The sequence below is a fragment of the Rhinatrema bivittatum genome, chromosome 7 (assembly GCF_901001135.1).
Source record: "Rhinatrema bivittatum chromosome 7, aRhiBiv1.1, whole genome shotgun sequence".
Lineage (NCBI taxonomy): Eukaryota > Metazoa > Chordata > Amphibia > Gymnophiona > Rhinatrematidae > Rhinatrema > Rhinatrema bivittatum.
The window spans coordinates 288,485,464-288,513,128 of record NC_042621.1 but is presented as its reverse complement, the minus strand read 5'-3'; the positions used below and the strand labels follow the sequence as shown (position 1 = coordinate 288,513,128).

The window sequence follows — 27,665 nt, the reverse complement described above, 5'->3', positions numbered from 1 at the left end:
AAAGTCACTTAAACTGAAATACCATACAATTTGCAACCCCCATTTATCCCATGCTCCTTGTCCCTCCTACCCGCTGTCCCTCCCTAAATTCTTCACCTCCCATCTGCCCGCACCATCCCCTATTATGATATTTTAATTGATTTATATAATAGAATTATCCATTGATCAATTTAGAATTTGTATTCCCACTCAGCACCGTTATTGTATTATTTGCTCTATGGTTTTAGTGTTGGTTCGTAAATATTTTTAGTTACTTCAATTTCATTATTGTATGTTAAACACTAATGGATGGTCCACGGTCTGTACAGACTGTTTCTCCGTCAATCCTGTTATTTGTAATTTATTCTAATCCTAGTTAATAATGTCAATTGTAAAGCCTGTTGCTATGTTATTGTTAAATGTAAACTGCGGTGATGTATATCCTTACGTACTGCGGTATATAAAAATCTCTACATAAATAAATAAATAAATAAAATAAAATAAAGGTGAGAATGAGATGGGCAGGATCTGTGGAGCACACATGTAGAAGACTGGTGAGATACGTCAGCCTTTTGCTCTATTGCTGGGAAGGAATGCCCTGGATAGAATTGAGTCTATTCGAGCACCTATTAACTATTGTTTGAGTTAGATTTAAATTTGACTTTTCATTATTTATTACAAACCCCAGATCTTCTAGACAGTAAATGGTTAACACTCTGTGTGATTGCAGGGCTTCTTTTGCGAGGGCTATCAACCAACCAAGGAAAGTTAAGGAAAAATATAGCTTCCTGATCGGTGGAGGTGTGCTACTGCCACAGATAGACATTTTGTGAAAACTCTTGGAGCAGACATGAGGCCAAAAAAGGAGGATTTTGTACTGATAATGTTTGTCTCCCACACTGAAACAGAGGTAATGTCATGAAGATGGATGCATAGGAATGAGCATAAGCATCCTTGAGATCTAGGGAGCACATCCAGTCCCTTGGATGAATAAAAGATAGAATGGTACCCAGGGAAGTCATCCTGAATTTCTCCCAGTAGAGATGCGTGTTGAGATTTTTTAGATTTAGGATGGGTCAGAGACCCCCTGATTTCTTGAGGATGAAGAAGTATTTGGAGCAATAGCCCTGACTGTAGCTGGATTGAACTATTTCTTGTATAGCATTCTGAGGAGGGAATGCACCGCCTGCTGTAAAAGATCTTGATGGAGTAGATCTATTAGATGGGGGAGAAGTGAGGCATTTGGGGTTTGCTCTTGAAGTTGAGCTGGTAACTGTGACATACTATCGATAGTACCCACTGGTCTGATGTTATGAAGGCCCAAGATGCTGCATTCAATTAGAGCCTGCCCACAACTGACATTGTCTGCTCTGGCGGTGAAGTTCTTAAATTTTGTTGTGGTTTTAACACTGCTTGTGCTTGTTGCTTTTGCTTGCATCTATCTCGTCCTCCCCTTTTCTGATTAGACAGCAGTTGAGTGCTTGGTGATTGGGACAGAAGCTAGTGATAACCCTGATATGGTCAATAGGGCTTTCTTTGGTAGAAAGGCTTTTTAAATTGTGGGTAAAAATGTCAGGACCTGGAAGGCTGGTCCCCACTCAAAGAGTAACCGCACCGTGAGGTTTTGGTCCTTTAGCTTTTCCCCAAAGAGGTTTTCTCCCAAACAGGGATGATCAGCCAACTTACACAAATATAAAAAAGAAATAGATCACACCAAAAAATTGTATTTTGCTCATAAAATACAAACTGCCAACGGGAACTCCACCACTCTGTTTAATATTGTAAAATCGCTCATTACCTTACGTTCAGAACCATCGAAACATATTACAGATGATTTTTGCAACAAGTTTGCTCAGAATTTCAAGATAAAATTTTAAATATTTAATCCGAATTGAATCATTTGCCAGTTCCACATATTAACCTTATGCTCGCTATATGCTCTTGGTCCGAATTTGTCACTATCGATTGTTCCACTGTTAAAATTATCTCAAAATCAAAAGCCGCAAATAGCCCGTTTAATCCCTGCTCTGGGCAACTAAAAAAAAAAGATACAAGAGAACAAATGTCACCTATCTTAACTCAAATAGTTAACTCATCCTTCAAATCTGGTGTGTTTCCATTTCTCTCAAACAAACTATTTTACCTATTCCAAAAAAGAAAACATTAGATCTTGATATCACGAACTACTGTCTAATCACTTCCCTTCCATCTTTAGCAAAAATAATTGAATCCACAGTACTACACCAACTATCTGAATATATTGAGGACAACAAACTTCTTCACCCAAATCAACATGGCTTCCGAAAAGGACACAGTACTTTTCTTCTCTCTTTATTTGATACCATTATACGTGGTTTGATTCCAGTATCGATCATATCATCATCTTTCTCGACATCTCTGCGCCTTTGCACTCTAAACCATGATATTCTCTACTCTAACCTCAAACATATTGACATTACTGGTACAGTTTTATCATGGTTTAAGTCCTTTCTCTCACATCAACCTCAACAGATTACTATTGGTGAACACCATTCCAACTGGTACTGTACTAACTCAGGAGTTCAAAGGTTCCTTCATTTCTGCTATTCTCTTCAATATCTATCTGCTTCCTCTCTGTCACTTATTATCCAGTTTGGGCTTAAATTTCAAAATTTACACAGACAACATTCAATTCATAGTTCCCTTCACAACCTCATAGGCAAATACATTCTCACTAATTCACTTATATCTTAAAGCAATTAACACGTGGTTATCACATAACTGCCTGAAACTAAATACTTCTAAAACTGAGATGGTCTACTTATCCACTATACTTTACTCAGCTCACTATACACCTTAATTAATTTATGAAAATTGTTCTATTCCTATTGTCACTACGCTCGAAATCTTGGAGTAATTGTAGACTCGAATCTCTCAATGTCTAACAACATTTCTACAGTAGTAAAAAAAATCCTTCTTTAAAATATAGGTTAAAAAAATTCTTTGCTTTACTCAGACTTCTGCACTGTTCTTCAATCTACTATTAACCGGATTAGACTACGGCAACTCACTTTGTTTAGGCCTCCCCGAAACTGCTCTTCGTCCATTACAACCGATACAAAAACACAGCTGCCCATCTTATATATAACTTAAACCGCAGAGACCATATTTATTTACTTATTTTATTTATTTAACGAGTTTCATATACCGTTATTCGGATTCGTCAAAATAACACCATCATAACGGTTTACAAAATACAAGGTTACAGGGATAAGGGGGGTTAAACACTCCTTTCCTTTCTCATCCAGTACTCCACTACTTCAAACTTTACACTGGCTTCCAATCAAACGGCACATCCAATTCAAAATTTTGTCAACGATTCACAACCTAATCTATAACTCCTCTAACATATGGCTCTGCTCCTTGCTAAGACTATACTGGCCGCCACGACAACTGCGCTTACAAGACAAATGTCTTCTAGAAGTTCTTACTATAAAGATGGCTAGGCCTGACTTAACAAGAAAATGTGCCTTTTCATTAGCAGGCCCCCCAACTATGGAATTCACTCCCAGAATGTCTCTGATCTCAATCAAATCTAAGAGTTAAAACAAAAAGCACTAAAAATGCATTTTGTTCCTCTTTTAGTGGCATTCCATACACACGATCTGCACATTAACTACCTCTATTATAGTTTTTAGCTCTTTTAAATCCTATTATTGTAATTATACTGTATTTTAACCTTGCTTAAATCTTATCATGCTATTCTTGTAAAGCCTTATTGTACTTTTCAATTTCTTTTACTATTACATTTTATTATTTTGTAAACCACTTAGATCTTACAAATAATTGTATAGGCGACATATAAAAGATTTTCAATAAATAAATACAAATCATCATGGACATCTTCCCAGATGCCACTGGCGCGGAGCCACACCATGCAACACACTGCAATGGGACCATAGAGATTTTGCACTATGTAAAATTCATGCTGTTCGATCCGAGCTGACAACACAGAGCCCTAGAAAGTCTGCTTTCCAAAATCATCCAGTGCTTTTGATCCCTTCCTGGGAGTGAGTTTGAATGAAGCCTGGTCTTTTTGGCTTGGTGCATGGCTGACTCCACCACCGCTGAATTATATGGAAGCTGCATCATTCCATAACCAGGTGATTTCTGAAGGTGAAACTTCAGATCCAATATTCGTGCTGTGGTGATACCAGAGGAAGGGTCTCCCAGAACTTCATGAGAGATTTATGTAGTACCGGATGAGTAAGGAAAGCAGTAGGCTCACTTGGTAGCTCCAGGATGCGTAGCAAGCTCATCACTTCAGAGCGGGGATCTGGTTCCTTATCAATCTCTATTTTTAGGAGAGAACCCACTTTACCTACAAAACATGAATATATGAGGTCCTCCAGAGGTGAAGACTAATCTGGTATCTCCTATGGTGGATCGGAAGGAATGCCTGTCAAATTACCCTGGGCCTCCCCCGGGGAGGGTAGCATAGCACTCTCTGATCTTAGACATAATTTGAAGGATCCCTAGAAGGTGGAGATAGAGGAGGAAACTCGTCCCTGTGGTGTTCAAGAGAGTCAGGTCTTGGTGGCTGGGGCATTGCAAGCTCCGATTGTATGGTCTCCAGTGGATGTATGGTATACACTGGGGAAAATATGGGAGGAGCTACTTGCAGAAATAAAGAAAAAAATATTGTGGACAATGTTGATGATTTGCTCCATCACTTGTTGAGAACCTGTTAGGAGAATGGTGAAGAGTCTCCTTGCTCCATGCCTTGCTTACCCCACGTACAGAACAGTGGAAGAGGAAGGATAGAGCATAAGGGTTGAGGAGTAGGCAACTTGAGCCCTTGCTGCCATAAGGTAGGTGGTAGCAATGGAACCTGGGTTCATGGCGGCAGGTAAGGCGCAGTGATGGGACGATATACAGTCCTTGGAACTTTTAATGGTGGAATAGCCACTGCTAATATCTCCAGTAGACTGAGAGGATGTTAAGGTGGGATGGGTTCTTGTCATTCTTTATGAACAGGCTCAGGAGAAGTGGGAGTGAAAAGCATTCCACTGACAAGCTTGAGGTTAGAGGAGAATGGTCTGGGACTGATTCTCCTCTGTAGGCAGAGAAGGATTTGCTCCTGGTCTCCTTCTCTTAAGGGGAGGGATACCAAAAGGACCCTTGTCTTGTGGCTTGCCACGTACGCCATTTTTTGCGTTGTATGTGCAGTTTTATGCACCATGTATGATGTCTTGTGCATCCTTTGCCCCGTCTTCTGTGTTGCATGTGCCATGTGTGTCTTGTATCGTCTTCGGTGCTGTGTGTGCCATCGCTTGCATCATGTGTGCTGCCTTCAGTGCTGCATGCGCCATATGTGCTGTCTTTGGCTTGGAATGCGGCGCTGTCTGCACCTGACGTGCATTCCTCGGCGCAGAGTGTGCCTTCAGCACCTTATGCATTGGCTTCGGCGTAGACTTCAACGCAGGCAGATTAATTAGCTGATGTGTTGTTTTGTGATCCACGTATCGTTGCCATGAATCAGGAAGCATCCTAGCAGAGGCCAACCGGCGCTCTTGCTGATGAGGATGACAAGGCTGTCCCAGAAATGACTGGGCAGAGCGGGAAGGCTCCCTTACTTCCTCCGATTATGTTGAAGGAGAAGCTGACAATTGTCCAGAAGCTTCTTCTGCTTGGAGGCTTGCTATTTTTCCCTGCTCGCTGCCTCTATGCCCTGGGGAATATTCTGCTACAATTGGCTTAATCATGGTACAGGCCCAAGCACAAGTAGAAATAGTTGTGGCCATCCGTGATGGACATTATATGGCCACAACTACAATAATTGAAACCAGTTTTCCTCTGAGACATGATAGCATTGAAAAGTGCTGTTCTGGGGTCGCTGACATGAGAAGGAATTGCAAAAGGTGAGGAGGAATGAGAGAGCGCGAATCGGCACCCATGCAAAGTGTGGATGAAAAAAATACTGAGGAGACTTCTTGAAGGCTCGTTTGCAAAGGAACTACCATGCATGCCCAGTAGTGCAAAAAAATCCTTAAGCTTTGAGAGACAGCTCCACCTGGTGCTGCCCTGATGACATTACCCATCCGGCATGGCTAATTCAGCCTGCTTATCAACAGAAAAAAATACCTTTACTCCAACACACAAATTCTTCATGCATTATGACATCCATGTTTATAAACTAACAAGCAAAGACCTGGTAAACAGAAGTTCTACTTGGAATAGAGCCAAGTAAGATTTAGAAGATTATCAATGTAAGACTCCACAAAATGGGAAAAATTCAAAAGTGAGAGGTGGGATGAGAAGAGATGAAGCTTCAATTTAGGTACTATATACAGAATGAAAAATAGAAGAGATGGTTAAATGTCTCCTTCCATTGTTTGTAGCTATTAAAATACTAAGTCCAAGAAACAGTGGAGCCTAAGCAGAGATATTTTGTGTATTATTAAAACAAAATATTGTTATATACTAATTGACTTGGTCACTTATCCAAACAAAGGGCAATACAATCTTCTGGAGCAGTTGCATCATAAAATAAACCATTACAGCATCTAGTTTTGATGCAGTATTAATACAAACCCTGAAGCAAAGTTGCTTACCTGCAACAGGTCTTCTCTGAAGACAGCAGTTCACCAGTCACACAAGTCAAGTGACCATGCTCAGCACCAATCAGAATCTTCCAGAATTCTCTGGAAAAGGCAGAAGTCGCTCTTGGTTTTTGCACAGTAGAACCCATGCTGCTGAATCTCGCCCCAGTTTTATTATTCAGCTTTGACTGAGGAACAGAACTCTCAAGAGGAGATGGTTGGGTATGTGTGACTGGTAAATTGCTCTCTACAGTGAACCCCTGTTACAGGTAAGCAACTTCACTTTCTCTGAAGGCAAACAGTTTACCATAGTCACACAAATGGAACCACCTAGCCAAGGCTATGCTGAGGATAAGCAGCAATGGACTCCTTTCCTCCACTGTGCAGCATCCAAAGTCAATTTCAGCTTTGGAGTGGTATCACTGGCAAGGCCAACAGTTATTGGTGACTCAGACCCCTCTGGCCAGTTATGCTTCTCTGAACCCAGAACAGCAGTTCCTGCTAGCAGATCCAATTACTTATGTCCTAGTTGAGACGCCAAGGTGCTATCCTCTATGAAGTTGGGATGGCACTGACAGGAGGGGAAACCACTATAGATAAGGGTTCTATGAGAACACTGTGGATAGTAGCTAGGGAGGAAGACCTCAAACTAATGGAAGCAATGGAATGGCAAGTATTTCCTCAATACTAGGACTGGAGGCAGGCTTCTCTTCCAGGAAATGTTTCTAGAACAGCAGAGAGTGCATCTGTCATCAAAATGGCTGCTGTAAGGAATCTCTCACTACAAGGACAGCTTTGATTTGGTAAGATCTGAAGTACCTAATCTAGGAGAAATGAGGAAGGCAAAGCTGGGAATTTGGCAAGTCTCTCTCTTAGCAAATTAGCCAATTATCTGGACAGCAGCAGGAGGCTTCCATGTAAGGGGTAGCCCATGGAAATAAGATTTTGGACTTTAATAATAGATTAGAAAATTTGGAAGTTAAAACTGAGAAACTGAGTATGTTTATATACGAGTAAGTGCAAAGGTTCCTAGTTAAGGACAATGCATTTCTTGCAAACAAATTGGAAAACTTTGAGAATGTGGAGACACCAGAATTTGTGCTTCATCAACCTCCCAAGAGTGAAGATTATTTTGCTCCTGAACATGTTTAAACACTATCTGATTTGATATATTAAGAGTTCTGGCAAAGTCCCTCCCACAAATTCATAAGCCTTTATATATCCATGCATCTAAGAAGACAGGACTGAAAGAAGTCCAGATGGCCATTTCTCAGCTATCTTTTGATAGTTTAGAACTCACTGCATTATTAGAGAACTCTGAAGTTCAATTCTCCTTGCAACATTAATAGTGAATTTTATGCTTGAACCTGCCCAGAACTGAGTCTTAGGTTGTTCTTTAGAAATCGTGAGGATATTTGATTGTTTTAAATTTAACCTGAAAATAATGATTTTTCCCTGAAGTGGCTACCTTCAGTCGAGGCCAAAAATGTTATAGTTTGGGGCTTCATACTTATTAAATGTTCTTGGCAAATATTATGCAAGATATCATGGTTAACTATTTTTATAATAACATCCTATATTTCTAACAAGACAATGGGGTAACCTGCATGGAGTGACCATGTTTAAAACCTACAATTCAATGAGCATGGGGAGGCTAGATGTTTTGGACAATGACTTCGCCAAAGGATTATTGGTAATAAGACATGGAAGGGGACCTGGGTGCCTGATCTAATGCTGTTCTTAAAATAATAGAAGACGACAGTGCCTGAAGCGGTCTATTAGTGTGATGCTCATCCGGTGTGTCACAGCACACCACTATAATCACAAAGCAAAAGCTTGTGGGTCACGACATCCATGGCCAGAATACTGCACTCCCCGGTCTTCTGCTGGTACGGCTACTCTTCTCTCCCTCTCCTCTGCTCCAGCAGAATGCAGAGATCTCTGCCGCCGCCTGGGCTGTCAGCAATTTTAAGCCTGGGCAGAACGCTAGCAGCAGAGCCAATTGCAGCACTAAGAAGTCACCTAGAAAGAACACCAGAGGGGGGCAGGGGGGTGTGGAGAGCTGTGTACATGGTATGGCCTCTCTTTATCGGCATAGCCCGGAAAAGGAAGGGAGATGGCCCCACACAGGAAGAAGAAGTCATGCCGCTATCATAAGTAAGAAAAGACATGGGGATTAATTGAAGAGAAGGAGCAGTGCAGGCCAAATTCGAAGAGGCACAGCATCAGCCCCGCGGCCCCAAGAAAGAGAACAAATCCCATCAGCCACAGGAGCTGGAAGAGGACAGGTTGAAGATAAGGAGAGGAAACAGAGAAGTTTGAGCAAGAACCTCCCACTCCTCTTGCTAATCCAAGACTATCTCAAGACACCGAGAAATCAAAACTTCCAGGTATGGAGACCAGGGGATTTTTTTTTTATCCTTTGAGGTTTTAAATATTGGATGCTTTGGTCTGCTCTTCTGAAATGTTTTATTGGTATTTGGAAAATTTTTATAATATAGAAACATAGAAATGATGACAGAAAAGGACCAATGATCCTTCCAGTCTGCCCAACAAGCTTCCCATAGTAGTATCTGCTGAGCCGTGCAGGTTACCCCATGTATCAATCAGTTTTGCTTGACGTGCTTTGCTTATGGACTTGGCCGAAGAAGCAGTACTGTGTTTTTTCTTTAATGTCTGAGCATCAGTATCCCAGAATGTGAAAAAGTCATGGATGTTATTCTATTCTTCAGCTGTTAAGAAATATGTATACTTTTTATTAGTATGAATTTATTAATATTGATTTTATTTGATTTTTTTTTTCTGAGGAATGGAGATAGCAAATGTTGCTTACCTGTAACAGGTGTTCTCACAGGACAGCAGGATGTTAGTCCTCACATATGGGTGACATCACAGGATGAGGAGCCCAATCACGGAACACTTTTGTCAAAGTTTCTGGAACTTTGACTGGCACCTACCGGGCATGCCCAGCATGACACTAAACCTGCAGCTAGCAGGGGTCCCTCTTCAGTCTTGTTTAAAGCTACAGGAAGTGCCGAAAAATAAAATAAGAAAACGTAACGAACCCAACACACAGGTCGATACAGTAAAGTGTGCTCCGTCGGAGCGCACTGTCAGCCTGCTCTGGACGCGTGTTTTCCCTTACCCCTTATTCAGTAAGGGGAGGAAAACACGCGGCCCACCCGCGGCACGTAATAGCGCCCTCAACATGCAAATGCATGTTGATGGCCCTATTAGGTATGCACGCGCAATTCAGTAAGTAAAATGTGCAGCCAAGCCGCACATTTTACTCTAAGAAATTAGCGGAGGGTGCACAGAAATTAGCGGAGGGTGCACAGAAAAGCAGTAAAAACTGCTTTTCTGTGCACCCTCCGACTTAATATCATAGCGATATTAAGGCGGAGGTCCCCAAAGGTAAAAAAAGTAAAAAAAAAAAAAAAAAATTTGAATTTGGCCCGTGGCTGTCGGGCCGAAAACCGGACGCTCAATTTTGCCGGCGTCCGGTTTCCGAGCCCGTGGCTGTCAGCGGGCTCGAGAACCGACGCCGGCAAAATTGAGCGTCGGCTGTCCAACCCGCTGACAGCCGCCGCTCCAGGCCAAAAGGAGGCGCTAGGGACGCGCTAGTGTCCCTAGCGCCTCCTTTTCCTCGTTTGCACTGCGTCGCCTCATTTAAATACTGAATCGCCCGCGCCGGGAGAGCGGGCGTTCGTCCGCTCTCCCGCGGTCTTACAGTATCGACCTGACAGCGGGGTGGAGAGCGGGTTTCGTGAGGACTAACATCCTGCTGTCCTGTGAGAACACCTGTTACAGGTAAGCAACATTTGCTTTCTCACAGGACAAGCAGGATGGTATTCCTCACATATGGGTGAGTACCAAGCTGAGGATGTCCGAGAAATGCACCAAATGTACCCAAGATGTGCAATATGCACAAGGACTGGGGTGGAATTTGGTAGAGGGCATCCTGAACCCTAACGGGCAGGCGGAAGGGTGTTGGTAATCAAGTTGTGAAAAGTTTTCGCAAGACAGACTGGCCGAAGATGGAATCTTGTCTTCCAGCCTTGTCTAGGCAATAATGGGCTGTAAAGGTCTGGAGAGAACTCCAGGTAGCAGCCCTGCAAATATCAGGAAGTGGCACCAAGCGTAGGTGCGCTACTGAAGTCGCCATGGCCCTCACAGAGTGTGCTTTAACACGGTCTTGAAGCGGAATGCCTGCTTGCTGATAGCAAAAGGATATGCAGTACGGTAACTAGGAGGAGAGAGTCTGCTTACCCACAGGCTGCCCCAATTTGATGGAATGGAAAGAGACAAACAATTGAGAGCTTTTCCTGTGGGCAGCTGTATGGTCTAGATAGAAGGCTAGAGTCCGTTTGCAGTCAAGGGTATGCAGAGCCTGTTCTTCTGGATTGGAGTGAGGCCTGGGAAAGAATGTTCTTAAGAAAATGCCATACTGGGTCAGACCAAGGGTCCATCAAGCCCAGCATCCTGTTTCCAACAGTGGCCAATCCAGGCCATAAGAACCTGGCAAGTACCCAAAACCTAAGTCTATTCCATGTTACCATTGCTAATGGCAGTGGCTATTCTTTAAGTGAACTTAATAGCAGGTAATGGACTTCTCCTCCAAGAACTTTTCCAATCCTTTTTTAAACACAGCTATACTAACTGCACTAACCACATCCTCTGGCAACAAATTCCAGAGTTTAATTGTGCATTGAGTAAAAAAGAACTTTCTCCGATTAGTTTTAAATGTGCCCCATGCTAACTTCATGGAGTGCCCCCTAGTCTTTCTACTATCCGAAAGAGTAAATAACCGATTCACATCTACCTGTTCTAGACCTCTCATAATTTTAAAAATCTTTATCATATCCCCCCTCAGCCGTCTCTTCTCCAAGCTGAAAAGTTCTAACCTCTTTAGTCTTTCCTCATAGGGGAGCTGTTCCATTCCCCTTATCATTTTGGTAGCCCTTCTCTGTACCTTCTCCATCGCAATTATATCTTTTTTGAGATGCGGCGACCAGAATTGTACACAGTATTCAAGGTGCGGTCTCACCATGGAGCAATATAGAGGCATTATGACATTTTCCGTTTTATTCACCATTCCCTAATAATTCCCAACATTCTGTTTGCTTTTTTGACTGCCGCAGCACACTGAACCAACGATTTCAATGTGTTATCCACTATGACGCCTAGATCTCTTTCTTGGGTTGTAGCACCTAATATGGAACCCAACATTGTGTAATTATAGCATGGGTTATTTTTCCCTATATGCATCACCTTGCACTTATCCACATTAAATTTCATCTGCCATTTGGATGCCCAATTTTCCAGTCTCACAAGGTCTTCCTACAATTTATCACAATCTGCTTGTGATTTAACTACTCTGAACAATTTTGTGTCATCTGCAAATTTGATTATCTCACTCGTCGTATTTCTTTCCAGATCATTTATAAATATATTGAAAAGTAAGGGTCCCAATACAGATCTCTGAGGCACTCCACTGTCCACTCCCTTCCACTGAGAAAATTGTCCATTTAATCCTACTCTTTAATCCTGTCTTTTAGCCAGTTTGCAATCCACGAAAGGACATCGCCACCTATCCCATGACTTTTTTACTTTTCCTAGAAGCCTCTCATGAGGAACTTTGTCAAACGCCTTCTGAAAATCCAAGTATACTACATCTACCGGTTCACCTTTATCCACATGTTTATTAACTCCTTCAAAAAAGGTAGGTAGTATAATGGATTGATTAATGTGAAACGCCGATACTATCTTAGGCAAGAACTTAGGGTGAGTGCAGAGTTCTGCCCGGTCCTGCAGAAGTTTAGTGTAAGGCGGATAGGTAACTAGGGCCTGTAACTCACTAACACTGCGAGCAGATGTGATTGCCAAAAGAAAAATCACTTTCCATGTGAGATAGAGAAGATCACAGGATTGGAGAGGCTCGATTGGTGGTTTCATGAGCCGACCTAAAACCAGATTGAGGTCCCAAGAAGGGGCCGGAGGGCGTAGTGGAGGCTTGAGGTGAAGCAAGCCTTTCAGAAAACGTGTTACAAGGGGTTGTACCGAAATAGGAACATCCAACACCTTTATGGAAGGCGGCCACCGCACTGACATGCATTCTGATGGAGGAAGTTTTTAGACCTGATTCTGACAAGTGCCAGGGATAGTCTAGAAACTTTGTGGTGGAACAGGTAAAGGGATCAAGGGATTGAGAAGAACACCATGACTTAAACCTGTTCCATTTGTATAGGTAAGACTCTCTTGTGGAGGCTTCCGTGAAGCATTCAGGACACAGGAAACTGGCTCCGAAAGGTTAAGTGGCTGAAGAATTAACCTTTCAACATCCAGGCCGTCAGGGACAAAGCTTGAAGGTTGGGGTGTCATAGGTACCCGCCGTTCTAAGTGATCAGAAGCGGGTCCATTCCCAAGAGAATGTGCCTGCGAATGGAGAAATCCTGAAGTATTGGATACCACACTTGGCGAGGCCAGTGAGATGCTATCAGGATCCTGCATCCTTTGTCCTGACGTAACTTCACGAGAGTCTTCGAGAGAAGTGGAAGGGGAGGGAATGCATATAGGAGACCAGTTGCCCATGAGAGGGAGAATACATCTCTTGGCTGAGAGTGTTGGCTGCGAGTGAGAGAGCAAAAGTTCTCTACTTTGTGGTTTTGAGGTGACGCAAAGAGGTCTACGCGAGGATGACCCCAACGTTAGAATACTGCGTCCGCTACTGAGGGGTTGAGAGACCACTCGTGCAGATGGAAAGCATGACTTAGGTTGTCCGCCAACACATTGTCCACTCCCGGCAAATAAGTGGCCCTGAGGTATATCGAGTGGGAGAGGGCCTCCGCCCATATCTGCGCAGCTTCCTGACACAGTAGGAAGGAACCCGTCCCTCCCTGTTTGTTGATGTACCACATGGCCACCTGATTGTCCGTCTGAATCAGGATGACCTGATTGGAAAGGCGAACCTGAAACATATCTGATTGCTCGAAGCTCCAGGAAAATGATTTGGTGTCTGGCTTCCTCTGGAGACCAAGTTCCTTGTGTTTGCAAATCAGCCACATGGGCTCCCCAGCTGAGGTTGGAAACATCGGTGGTGAGAATTATTTGAGGGTCTGGAGCCTGGAAGGGCAGGCCCTGGAGGAGATTGACCCGATTTTGTCACCAGGCTAGAGACTGATGGAGTGAGTCGGTGATGTGGACAGTGGTTGATAGTTGTTGGATGGACAGAGTCCATTGTGACCTTAGAGTCCACTGCATGGCTCTCATGGCCAAGCGAGCCATTGGGGTAACCTGTACTGAGGACGCCATGTGTCCCAGTAGGATGAAGAAGTGGCGTGCAGTCATGCGTTGCTGAGACTGTAGCTGGTGTGTGAGGGAGATGAGGGTGAGAGCTCGCTGTTGAGGCAGAAAAGCCTTTGCCGATTTTATGGGCCTTGGCGTCTCTCGATGACGTCACTGGTGGGCGTGTCCGGCAGCGTCGTCGGGGCCAGGGAGCCTCACCGCCGTGGTTTCGGGGCCGGGCTCACCCTCACCTCAAAATCAGTTCCAGACCCGGTAAGGGCCTCTCTCTCCTTCTGGTTCTGGAGAAAGACTTCAAATAGATACCATTGAGACAGTGAGCCCAATTAAAGAATAAATTAGTACGTAGGGCGATTATATTAAGTTAATTGAATATATGAAAGAATTATATATAAATTGATTCCTTATGATTATGGACTAGAGTATATTGATAATTAACTTGTTTTATTGTTGATAATAATTATTTGTTTTTGTATTAGATACTTTTCTTAATCAAGATGTTTTTCTTGTATGTTACAATTAAAAATTTTGATAAATAAAAAAAAAAAAAAAAAGAAAAGCCTTTGCCTGCAAGGTATCCAAGTCTGCCCCTATGAATGATAAAGTTTGAGATGGGACTAAGCAGGATTTTGCTTAGTTGATGAGAAATCCTAGCGAAATCAGAGTGTGTAAAGTAAGACATAGGGACGACAGAGCAGCTTGCTGAGTGGGAGCCCTGATCAACCAATCGTCTAGATAGGGGTCGACGTGAACACCTTGAGTCCTGAGGAAGGCTGCTACTACTATGAGGCACTTGGTGAAGACCCATGGTGCAGATGCCAGGCCAAATGGTAGCACTCGGTACTGAAAGTGGTTGTGGCCTACTAGAAATCTCAGGAACCTGCGAAGAGATGGATTTATTGCAATGTGCGTGTACGCATCTTGGAGATCGAGAGAGCAGAGCTAGTCTCCTCTTTGCAAAAGAGGAAGGAGGGAACCCAAGGTTACCATCTTGAACTTTTCTCGTTGGAGGTACTTGTTGAGGGCACGTAGGTCCAGAATTGGACAAACGCCTCCCGATTTTTGGGGGATTAGAAAGTACCGGGAATAGAATCCTAGGCCTTGTTGAGAGCAAGGTACTGGTTCTATTGCTCTGGACTGGGGGGAGGAGGGAGACCTCCTGCTCCAGGAGTAGTGAGTGGTCGGATGTTGTCCACACTGGTAGAGGTGAGGGCAGTAGTGGGGAAAAGACTGAGAGGTCAAGTAAAAGATGGGAAGAATGGAAGGATAGTTAATGATGGGCTGCATATGAGAATGTAGATGCTCATCTACTCAAAGTGGAAGAATCTTAACTAAGAAAACCAGATCGACCAATTTATTATACTAATGCCTTGGTCACATGGGCCAATTTTAATTGACCAGGTGGCTATAGCAATGTGCTTCCTCCACCTCTCCAAGCCTCACTGGCCGCTGTAGTAGCCATTCTTGGAGCAGATCTAAGAAGTTTACAAAACATCTCCAGTCGGGCCATGTTGTTTCATATGGCCAATCCAAACTATGAGGTTATCAAATATTAATAGTTTGTTCACACACTAGGATTTTATGGTGAGAAGCTATGATGATTACATTTGTTTACTGAAATAAATGCCCAAAGATAATTTGACACTATAACATGTCCCTCAGTACAATCAAGTGGGAAGCTTTACAATTCATCTTTGAATTTCACAAGTGAATGCAGGTACTTAAATACTGAGAGGAATTAGAACAATTCTGGTTTAAAGCTAAATTCCCAGCCACCAAAATACAATAAACTGTTGCACATATGACATAAGTTTTAGTGAGAGATCATATTAAATTGAATTTTTTTTAAAAGTTAGTGATTTCTAATTATGTTAGAATTCATAGGATATGTTTCTTTTATTAAATACTAGCTGTTAAGCCCGTAACAACGGGCTACATTAACATTTTTTTTTTCAGTCCATTTTCTTACCCCTCATTCTTCCCTCCCTCCCTCCCCTCATTGTCCCTCACCCTCTAGTCTCCCTCCCACCTCCCCTCCCGCACCCCACCCTCTAGTCCCCCTCCCCCCTCACTCTCTCCTCCCACCCCCAGACTCTTCCCCCCCTCTCTCCTCCCTTCCCTCACTCTCTCCTCCCTCCCCCCTCCCCTCAGTCACTCATTCACAACCCCTTCGGATGGCTCAGACGAAGATCTCTGGGGGAGGTCCCTCCCTCCCGCGCGCGCGCGCAGCTACTGCTCCTCGCCATTTTTTGTTACAGGCAAGCTCTGACCGATGTGCTGCCTGCGCATGCGCGGTAGAGTTGCTCTCTACTGCGCATTTGCGGCACGTCGGTCAAGCTTCATTTATCTAGTAGATTCCAAAAGTACATAAAGCAAGCAGCAATAACCTCTATCAGTTAAAAGATTAACAGTTTTGAAAAGTCTTAGGCTGCTCCTGAATAATTTCCGTCAACTCTGGGAGCAGCCATACTCCAAACAATGTTACATGACTTCATATGCAATGTTCTTTGAGTACATCACACAGTGTGCAAGACACTATGAATATGAATGACTTGGAACCTGCAAGAAGAGTGTTAGGAATTTGGGACTCTTTTTATGGCCCAGAAGTTTCTGCCTCCTCCTTTGGATCTTCCAGCTCAATTGGAATCAACCAATTAAGTTACGGTGACATGAACTATACATGGTTTTTCCCCTAATTTTTTCATCCCCCTCCCTATTCAGCTGAGTCATCACAGCAAAAGTCCTTGATCAACTGTCACTGCTGCGACCCTCGCTGCTCGACGTCCTCACTCCGCCCTCTTTACCTCTGTGGCGACTCCCTCCAGGTATAATGGACAGCTGGCTGCCACAGCGTCTCCATGCCGTCTCTCTCCGTTGTCCCCGGACCGGCTCGACGTTGCAGATCCACTATGTTGCCTGAAGACCTAGGGCGCGCGCTCTGATTGAAGTACCAGCAAGAGTGCGAACCTCAGGGGCGTCCCCCTGAGATGATGTCATCCGCTTCCAATATTTAAAGGTCTCTATTTCACTATCTAACGAAGTTAAGCAAGGAAGGAGATTGCTTCGGCTACACCTCTCAAGCTACTCTGCCTCCTCGGACTTACCAGAGGTACCCGCTCCTCAGGGGCCTCGCTCTTTTTCTTTACTTTCAGATTATAGATAGGAACCGGTACTCGCTCCTCGAGGGCCCATGTTCCTGGACACTCTGAAGATTCTCTACTGCTTGGAAGCTATCGCTGCTACAAACAATTATGAGTTACCATCGCTCTCTCAGAGCTTTCCCTGGAAACAGGTACTCGCTCCTCGAGGGCCTAAACCTTTCCAGCACCTGAGCTCCCTTGAGACCTTATGTGAGTTTTGTCATCTAGTTCTGTTCATGAACTCTGCCTACTCACTTTCTACAGTTTCTCAACAGCTCAGCCATCCTGGATCGCTGTTCCAGTACCTGAGGGACTACAGCCCTACCGGGCATATCAGCTCACTACTGCCACCTCTGGTGGTTTCAAGAACCTGTTTAATAAAAGAACTAATGTGTGTCTGTCTCCATACTCAAGCCTAGCCGGTGGTCCCTCTCGGGATATCCTCCCGGGAGCGTGGTCATCTGCCACCGGCAGAGTGCTGAATCCTCCTTCTTAGGAGCCAATAAGAACAGATTGCTACTCCGCAGTCTAACTAACAGCAGATTTATTACAGATTGCTAACTCCTATCTGATTGCTCCTCCCTTCATATAGCGGAACACATCAGATTGCTAACTCTCAGCTCTAACACAGAGCTTTCCTAACAGTCACAAAGCAGAGCTCCCTCAGAAATCTAGCTAAGTCTGGCCACTAGGTGTCGCCATGGAGTGATGACAGATGCCCTCCCACTAGGAACAGAAGACCTGACCCAGGAATCAAACCCATGCATTCCATATGACAGTACAGAGCACTTGCAACAGAGCCACCAGGCAAGCACAGGATTCGGACTTTCTATCATGACTGCTCCCTAGACTTCAAGGGGACTCAACAAGTATGAGTATTTTAAAGCAGATTATAGTTCAGTAACTGATACAAAAAACTATGAAAAATATGCAACTAGCCCTACACCACTCCAGCAGATGCAAACACTAATCAGCTCTTTAAGTTTGTTCATCCTCAGTACTGGGGACTGGCAATGCAATTTTATTATTTATATGTAAATATGTTTTCATACTAATGTTATTACATTAATATCTTAATATATTAATACTTTAATCTTAATATGTTTTCCTCTCTAGTTTTATCCTTCATGCTCTCCATTAGAGCCTTTTCTTGCTGCAGCACCGTTGTTGCAACATGTTATTCTTGTTGTCCCTCCTCCCCCCCGTTCTTTGTATTTTCCACCTTTTGTTTTTGATGTAAACCGATATGATTTTCACTCGAATATCGGTATAGAAAAGCTGTTAAATAAATAAAATAAATAAAATTTATCCCAGGCATACAGATAATAATAATAAAAAAAAAAAAAAAAATTCACCCACACACAAAGCATGGGAAATGTCTTTTCTGACTGAAATAATTGAAACAATATATATTCAAAACATAAATCCAAATCCAAGAAAATTAGCATACTACAATAGTGGGCTATAAATTAATTTAAATGCTCAGCTATCTGATCAAAGCACAATGAACTGCTATGCTATCACTAAATAGTGGTACACAAAAAAAAAATGTTTTAATAAATGAATATGATCTATTATTGTTGTTAGATAGGTTTTCTAGGACAAACAAAAAAACCAAAACCAGTAGAGTACCTTTTATCCAAAATTGTCAGGTCAAGGACATTCTGAATAATGGATTTGTCAAGATAACAGGGCCGATACAATCCAATGCAGTTTAACCCGTGATTGGACACAGGTTTTCTATAAGAGGATTAGCGTGTCCAAAACCCGTGTCCAACCCCCCACGAAGCTAATAGAGCTTATCACATGCAAATGCATGTTAATGAGGCTATTAGCTATTCTCCCGATTCAAAAAAAAAAAAAAATGCACCCAACAAGCACATTTTTACTCTCAGAAATTAACGCCAGCCACAGCAGGCATTAAGTTCTGAGCTGCGCAAAAAGAAAATACTGCTTTTCTGTACTTCTTCCGACATAATATTGAGGCGATATTAACTCGGAAGAAGCAAAATGGCCAGAATGTTTAAAAAAAAAAAAAAACCAAAAAAAAACTGTGCCAGCGGTCAGGTTAGGAAAAGGACAGTCAATTAATGAGCATCCATTTTCCTAACCCATGGCTGTGCACAGGTTAGGAAAACGGACGCTCTAAAATTGAACATCCATTTTCCTAACTCACCGACAGCCACCTCTCCTTGGTGCCTGCTGCCAAGGAGGTGCTAGGGGCCCACATTTGTCCCTAGCACCACCCTCATTTAAATATTCAATTGCGCACCCAGGAAAGGTGGCTGGGCGCACGTTAGGAAAGTAGGTGCACAACACTGAGCACCCATTTTCTGTGCAGATTTATTGCATCAGCCCTAAGGAGTGTTAAAAAAAAAAAAAAAGATACAAAGAAACATTGCCTGCTCAAAGAAAATAGAGTACAAAGCAAGAAATTAAATGGTAGAAAGTTGCATGCATGCAGAACCTAAAAGTTCATATTTGTTTGAAATTAAGGACTAGTGCGAGGACTGCAAGCTGATGGAGCCATTGGGTTAGAGTGGGCAATGTGACTTTTGGCCCCTTTCTGCCATACTCATCACCACCACTACTAGAAATTCTTGAAACACGAGAGGAGCAATGCTGCTAACCTGCCATTTATTTTTATTTATTTGATTTATATTATGCTTTAAAGGGACTTCAGAGTGGATTAGATTCAGGTACTGTAGGTATTTCCATACCCCCCAGAAGGCTTACAATTTAACTCTGAGATGCATCAAGTTGCGATAGGGCTCTAACGTATCCACTCTGTGTTTCGTGCAATAGAGCCCTATCACGTGATATACATAATATTTTGCATGGCCCTGCCCAGGGTCCCTCCCCTATTACAATGATCTGCTTTCTACTAGGCAATTCTATATTAGCCTTTTATCACAGATGACAAAAATAACTTGTCTGAGGTCACAAGAAGCAGCAGTGAGATTTGAACCTTAGCTTCCTTGGTTTGCAGCTTGCTGCTCTAACCACTAGACTTACAAGCAAGATAGGAATGAGACTGCGGTGCTGGCTTAAGACATAGGTACAGTGCACAAATTCCAGAGTTTTTCCGGAAAATAGATCAGAGACTGGGAATCTCAATTTTTTCCAGAAAATGGGAGTTTCCAGTTAATGGATCTTTGGATAAAAAGGAGTTCTACTCACTATACCTTCCTATACAAATTTTACAAAACAATATACATTCCAATGACTACAAATTATCTGTAGATTGCAGGATTTGTTTAACAGTACATTAAGTAACATTCAGTTCAAGCTCGCTTACTTCATGAATGTAGTCTACGAAAGCAAATCACCCAAGTCTGGAGCTTGCAGATTCTCTCACCATATCTGCTTTGGACAGGACGCCCATCATCTATTTCATATTGGGGTTTGTTTTTTTTAATATATTGCCCAAACTGTAAGTGCAGTTTAATATCATTTCAGAAAAAAAGAAGACATTTTCTACCTACTCAAAAGAAAAAAAATAAACCAACACCAACACTGAAAATCAGTATGCTATATCCATGATTGTTTGTACAGCAGACACATGCACTGTCAATATACATAATAAAAAATGACATATCATGTACTCCGCTGTAAACTGAGGATGCATGTGGAATCAAAACGTTTTCAAAAACATTTCTTACACCCCTCTCTAAAAGCATTCATTTTAAAAACACCACTAAAAGCTTGACATTTCATCTAGAAAATGTGGTACAAACCAAGCTAGAGCATCAGTAATTTCAAGCCCCATTTCTAAAAAATTGTACAGAGTAGCATTTTTCCCTTCAGTTGGCATTTTTCTCTATAGTTCTACAAGAACACCTTTATCGTGTGAATTTTTGCTGTTATATTAAAAGGACTTCAACGCAGATATGAGGCAACTCCTAAGCAAATACTAAATCTTCCAGATCATCTGTAGATACTGGTTTTGACAGTGGTAAATTTAGGGATACATTTTCAAAAGCTTAAGCAAGACTCAGGCATGCAAAATAAGGCATTACATATATATATATATATATATATATATATATCTTTGCCTCATGTGCTAGACATGGGCTTTGAGATACCTAGAGATATGTACAGAATTTCATTACAAACAAATATACTGCATAAAAAAGGGGTGTTTTGGAGGCATGATAAATGAACATAATCTGAATTTTCCAAGTTAACACATAAGACCAAGGTCCATCGAGCTCAGCAACTGACAATGGCCAATCCACATTGCAAGAAGGTGGCAGATCCCATAAAGTAGATAGGTGAGAAGTAAGATTTGAACCTATGCCTCCACTGGGAGAACAGAACACCCAATATAGGGAAGAAAGAACACCCGAATCTGGCGCCTTAGATCAGTCGGCATCGAAATGGCATGCCTTTTCTTTTACATACATTACCTATTGCAAAATGGACAGCAAAGTTAAGTTGCATGCATAAAATTAGCTACTTGACAATCAAATCTTCAAAATGAACTTGGAGAGTCCTACATCAATTTAAGTTTAGTAAAGACTTTTTTTTTAAATTCTTGATCTATTTTAATTTGAAAGTTTAAAAAAACCTGTGTTAGCATATTTGCAAAAATTTGCTTCATTATGGTTGAAGAGAAGATGTGATGGAAGGGATAAAACATGCTTTAAGGTGCTTGCTGGAAGACTCAGCATAGGAAAGATTTAACACGCATTCATGTTGCCAAGCAACAAACACTGTTTCTAAAGCAATTTTCTGAAGTGTTTTACAAATATAATATCGCAACACCTAAGCACATTTCCCTGCAGAAAACTGCATGCACAAATCACGGCTGTTTTTAAACCCATGAGCTGAAAGATAAAATGCCTAATTTTTGGCTAGTTAGAAACACACCATTGGCAATCAATTTTTAGGTATTAACTTGGCTTTATTTTACAATAATTTAAAGGTGGTCTTTCATTTGTATTAAAACCTGGCGCAGTTATTCCATGAGAATATAAATTGTTGTCAATTATACATCAATTTGTTTTTCAAGGTTATAGGTTAAAGTGTACATGAAGTTGAGCAAAGAAAAATCCTCATATAACCATCTGGATTTAAACAGCACCTTACATCTAGTAAGAAAGCAAGACATTTTATACCACCTAGTACTTCAGAAACATAAAGAGTCTTGCTGCCTTGCAGCAGCATGTTTTCAGCATCTACCTTATAATATAGCTTCCAAGGGAAGGTTATCAATGTTATTTTTACCTAGGTACTGATAAAAATGCACTTTGCCCAAAATCACAGAGTGACAGCCAGATTGGTGGGATAATTTCTAATCCCTAGCTGAATGCAATAACTATAACCCATCTCCTTAAACTGTACTACAGCCTCCCAAAAGTGGGGAGATCTGCTGTTGCGCCGATCTCGCTTATTAGTTTTTCTTTTTACTGTTTTTTCACACATTTATGATGTCATCATGCTGTGCAACAATCGGCTTTTAAAAGCATCAGTGTGATCATCTTTATCAGTACTAAATGTGGTTATAAGCATCGCGGGGGGGGGGGGGGGGCGACAGGAAATAAAATAAGCTTTTAAATGTCACTCCGAGCATTACAGCTCCGGTGCAACTTAACACCAATTCAAATATGCCACAGTAAACGGGAAATACATTTGATCTGACGTTTCCCCCAACCCCACAAACCTGCCTGGGCGGGGGATCCTAAGCAGAGCAGTCACCGAGTATGAGGGGGAGAAGCGGTGGAAGAGGCGGCACTTACCCACGGGGCTGGTATTTAACCCGCTCGCATACTCTATTTCCATACTTCCAGTGAGCCGAGAATGGCCGGAAACAGAACACTTGCTTCACAAACGGTCTGGCGCTCTCTCTCCTTCTCCCAGTCTGGCCTGAAAAAAAATTTTTTTTTTAGGGACAGTTGGTCAATAAGGGAATCCCCGGAGCCAAACTTCGGCTCACAGCACAAGTGCAGCCTTCCTGTCCTCCCCCGAGGCCGTTACAGGCGCATCCCACCGCGGGGTATACCGGCGGCGGCGCTGCTGTTTACTTTCAACCCACCCGGGTCGGGCTCCGCCGCTTCCCCTCTGAGAGAGAGGGGGGTGCGGTCAGGGGGCGGCACCGTCCACAGCTCTCCAGTCACTTTTGCTCTCGGGGGAGAGGAGGGGGAGAGACTTTTGCTAGGCCGCGCCGTTACTGCACCCCCTCCCCCCTGCCGCCCCCTTAAGGCGCGAGACGCGCAGCCCGCTCGCCAAATAACTGTTACCTGCGGGGTCTGCCCCACCCCGCCCCCTCTCTCTGCTCGCTCCGGCCTCTGACGCTCGCCTCCGTTTGTTTTTGTTTTGTTTTCTACCCAGTAACAGCGTCACGCGCCTCGCTGCCCCGCGCTTTGCCGATTGGCTGAGAAAAGGGAGGGGGCGGTGCTGGGGAGGCGAGGCAGAAGGCTTGTGCTTTTTTACGGGTGGGTTAAAAGCCAATGGGAAGGAGGAGTTTGAAGGGCGGTGCTCTTTTTCAGAGCTGACGGCGTGGAGTTTGTTGCTCCTGGGTTACGCGCGTGCCTGCCGGGGCTCGTGCGACTTCCGCAGTGTTGGGGTGGGAGGAGCGCGGCTTGCTTGGTACACGTGGATGTGTCAGGTGATGTTCAGTGTAATGTGGCAACGCTTTAATCCCAGAAATCTAATCTCTGCCTGCGAAAGAGAGGGTTGAGATTATAAACCAAAGTTTGCCCAGACTCAGCATGAGGGCTGATTATGTTGTAGTACAGGTTCCCTGCAGGAAGTCTGATTGTCGCGAGTCTTACCATTACTATTCTGTAATGCTTCCAATACCCTTGATGCCAGCATCAACAACTTACTGAGAAGTTGATATACCGGAGACAACATGGTCTATTTTAATGTGTTCCTCTCGACTTTGCTACCTATCCCCTTCCCCATGGGACCCAAGCTGAAAACAAGGTTTGTGTCTTAATCACCTTTACACAGTCACAAATTTTAAATAAAGTGATATTGTGTGAACATTGTAGAAATTCACTGAATGCTAATAAAGATATAATAAATTGGCTGATGAGGCAACTTTGTGATGTCATCATGGGCCATGTACTAAGTTGGGTTTTTTTTGTCATAGATACACAATGGGATAAGCCCAATTAGTGCTGTTAGATGTTTGGGTTCCTCACCCCTTCCTGGTCCTAAGGCCATGTGTTTGGTAACAGCGTGTAACAAAGGAAGGTTCAGGGTGGAAGGGTCCAACTCACATTTTGTATACACAGTTTAACAATATTAGTGCGGCAGGCAGAATGTGCATATTCACGGGGCTTTGGTCTCACTGTTTCCCTAATTTGAGGTGTTTTAGTTTTCCATGCTGCATCCTTGGGAATACTTATTCAGTCCAGCTACTAGTGGCTGCTCCATAACACACTGACTGACTTCTAGCAGGGCTAAAACATGGGCACTGGCAGGCACAATCTGATACCACCTGCCGTTCCTGGGTATAGCTGCCCCTCTTGGTCCTGTTACTGGCTGGGCCTCCCTGCCTCTTGATTAGGGTGTTTCCTCTCCCTGGAATGAGTTTCCCTATCTAGATGCAGGGACCTCTCTAGAGAGTCCCTGCCACCCTTCTACAGAGCTTCAGGCTCTCCTGCCTTTAAGAAACTGACAGTTCCTAACTTTCTAAATACACAGCAAACCAACAAGGCAGTAGCTTTATTGATCATACAGTTTCATGTCTTTCTCTTTTTTGGTTTCTCAGATTCCTCTGTATCAATGTCCTCCTCAGGGCTGGTGCTGGCGTTTTTGCTGACCTGTGCGAACAATTACAGTGTTGCCCAGCCCCTCTTTGCCTCGGCTCTATTCATTCAGGCTCTGTCCTGGGCCTGCAGGCCCGGCATGACCAGATTTGCTTGGGGCAGCACACCTGGGAGGGGCTTGGCTGCACATTTTACTTTCTGAATCGCGCGGGAATACCTAATAGAGCCATCAACATGCATTTGTATGTTGCGGGCGCTATTAGGTTCAGGGGGGATGGACGCGCGTTTTCGATGCCCTATTACCCCTTACTGAATAAGGGGTAAAGCTAGCGCATCGAAAATCGGTGTCCAATTGCGGGTTAACAGTGCGCTCCACCAGAGCACACTGTACTGTATCAGCCTGAAAGTTTGTATGGCCTTACCTCTCCAAGCCATGACAATCTCAAAGTGACTGGAAATCAAAAGATCCCAAGTATAGAGAGCAGGAGATTTTTTAATCCTTATTAGTTTTAATAATTTAGTGTAATTTGATATTTCTACTGTTTTGAAGTATTTTATTGTTTTTTTAGGAAATATTAGAACCTATTTTAATCATTGGATTTTTTTATTCATCAGATGTTTTGAAATATTTTATTGGTGTTTGGGAAATTTTGAATATTCTGTTCTTTTTATAACTATAATTTTACTATTATGAGTGATGTTTATTTATTTATTTATTTATTTATTTATAGATTCTTTTATACCGCGGTACGTATAGACATACATCACCTCGGTTTACAGTGAAACAATAAATTAGCAACAGGCTTTACATGTAACAGTTTAAAAAAACAGTAAAACATTTAACAGCAACAGGCTTTACAGAAACAAGGGTTTTAAAGATAATATGCATACATCATTAAATATCAAACAAAATATAAATAACCATGTATTCGCAGGAGCAAATTAACTGTCAGCAGCGAGACCAATGTCACATTGAATACAATAGCCTAAATTGAGTAACAGTGGGGGGGTATGGAATAGCAGAATGTAAATACAAAATGCGAGGAAAAGAACTTGGAGCCAGTGAGGAATAATAAGGGATAGCTGAATTTTTAGGTTAGATGAGATTCATAGAGTGAATGCTTGTTCAAACAACCATGTTTTAAGGTTTTGTTTGAAGGTTTTGTGACAGGATTCAAGACGCAGGTCCAACGGCATGTTGTTCCAGATTTTGATACCCGCTATGGAGAATGATCGGTCTATGGTGGAAACGTGTTTGATGTGTTTTAGTGGATGGACAGCTAATTTCGCTTGGTGAATATTTCTAATTGGTCTGTTGGAGATGCGAAAAATGAGCTGATCAGAGAACCATTGCATCTCTTGGTTGTGAATTGATTTGTGGATGAGTGAGAAAAAAAAACTCAAAACTTGGCTCTTCTTACAAGCCTTCCCGGATCCATCAAACTTTCATTAGATAATTACTCAGCTTATAAATATGAACCTCGAACTTCCCCCCTCCAATACTCGTCTCTTTTACTAATTTATTACCGTAATAAGCTTCTAGCTCTAGACTAGGCTCGGATATTTCACAACGTATTTAATTTAATACCCTTGTAAGGCTTCTCTTTTTCCAGCTGAACCAGCTTCCAAGTTCAAGGTCCTTGTTATTATGTAACTTTTGGCTTCTCTGCTTTGTCTCCGCTAATTATAAAAAAAGTTGTTCCTTATGTTACGTTATGTTATACTGATTTACCCCTGTTCGATGTAAACCGACCTGATAGGGTATTCAACCTTGAAGGCCGGTATAGAAAAATGTTAAATAAATAAATAAAAGTAATTCTGAAGGATACGGGTAGCCAATGTAGGAACATGAGTGCTGGAGTAATATGTTTATATTTCTTGAGTGCTGGAGTACTCAACTCTTGATTTTATTTTAAAATACTCTTGATTTTATTTTTTTATGTTTTATGAAGAATGGTACTGTTCCTGTTTTTTCATTGTTGCTCTGCTTAAAGAGGCTGGCTTGTTGTGGGTTCCAGTTCAGTTCTTCTCAGCACGTTTCTATTTGTTGCGCCAGAGGTGGACCCTTGGCCCGAGGTGGGGTTGACGCTACCCATAGGGCAAGCCCTATGGGTCCCCACCATCGGGAGGCAGAACTGGATGAGCGACAGAGGCCGATAGGAGCTTCGCCAATACCAGCCCACATTCCCCGCAGGGTGAACCCTTGGGTGCCGGGGCCAGCTGGTCTTAGGCGGGCCTCCGTCAGACGAATCCCAGTAGACGAGGTGGTAATCAGCCAGGGACCAGCAGAGCTAATAGGAAGGCCGAAGCAGGTCCGGACGAGGCAGGGATCCAGAGACCTGAGCGCCAAAGGGAGACAGAGGCGAAGACAGGTAGCGCCTGAGTAATAGTAGGCCGGAGCTTGAAAGGCCAAGTCCAGGGAGATACCAGAAGATGTAGTAGAGAGCAGGCTGGCGTCAGGGCAGGCAGCAGACGTGGAAAGGGGGTCAAAACCAGAAGTCAGTCCAAGCGTGGTCAAAGCATAGCGAGGGTCAAAGTCAGAAGTCAGTCCAATAAGGCAAGGAAGGGATCAGGTACGGATCAGGAACAGGAACGTAGACAGGATCAGCAACAAGCACAGGACAAGCGTGGAGACCTGTTGTCAAGGCAAGGAACTAGAGGCTGGGCCCTGCCTTATATACCAGGGCCCAGTGATGTCATCATCCAGGGCCGTGGGTTAGATTCCCGCCGCGGCCCCTTTAAAACCCGGCAAGGAGCGTGCACGCCTAGAAGGCAGCATGGTGCTGGACGGCGGTGTCTCCCCGCAGCACACGTGGGGAGACCCGCCGGGAGACAGAGGGGTCCGCCGTGTGGACGGCAGAGGAGGCTCGGGAGCGTAGGCGGCTGCCCACAGCCAAGAGGGAGGATGAACCAGGACTGGAAGCTGGGCGCCGAGGGAAAGT

The 27,665-nt window shown here is 43.2% G+C and overlaps 1 protein-coding gene across 3 annotated transcripts in view; it reads right to left on the bottom strand.

Moving 5' to 3' along the window:
- PDCD4 (programmed cell death 4) overlaps positions 1 to 23,399 on the bottom strand; it is a 241,828-nt gene extending 218,429 nt beyond the window's left edge. For 2 of the 3 annotated variants that reach the window (XM_029610358.1, XM_029610361.1), the window contains exons 1-2: positions 23,245 to 23,399; positions 22,744 to 22,870 (exon numbers count right to left, since the gene is read on the bottom strand). In XM_029610358.1, the coding sequence (XP_029466218.1) occupies positions 22,744 to 22,786 (43 nt within the window). In that variant the 5' untranslated portion in view covers positions 22,787 to 22,870; positions 23,245 to 23,399. The other variant, XM_029610359.1, reaches the window with a different exon arrangement.
- Positions 23,400 to 27,665: the final 4,266 nt, after the last annotated feature.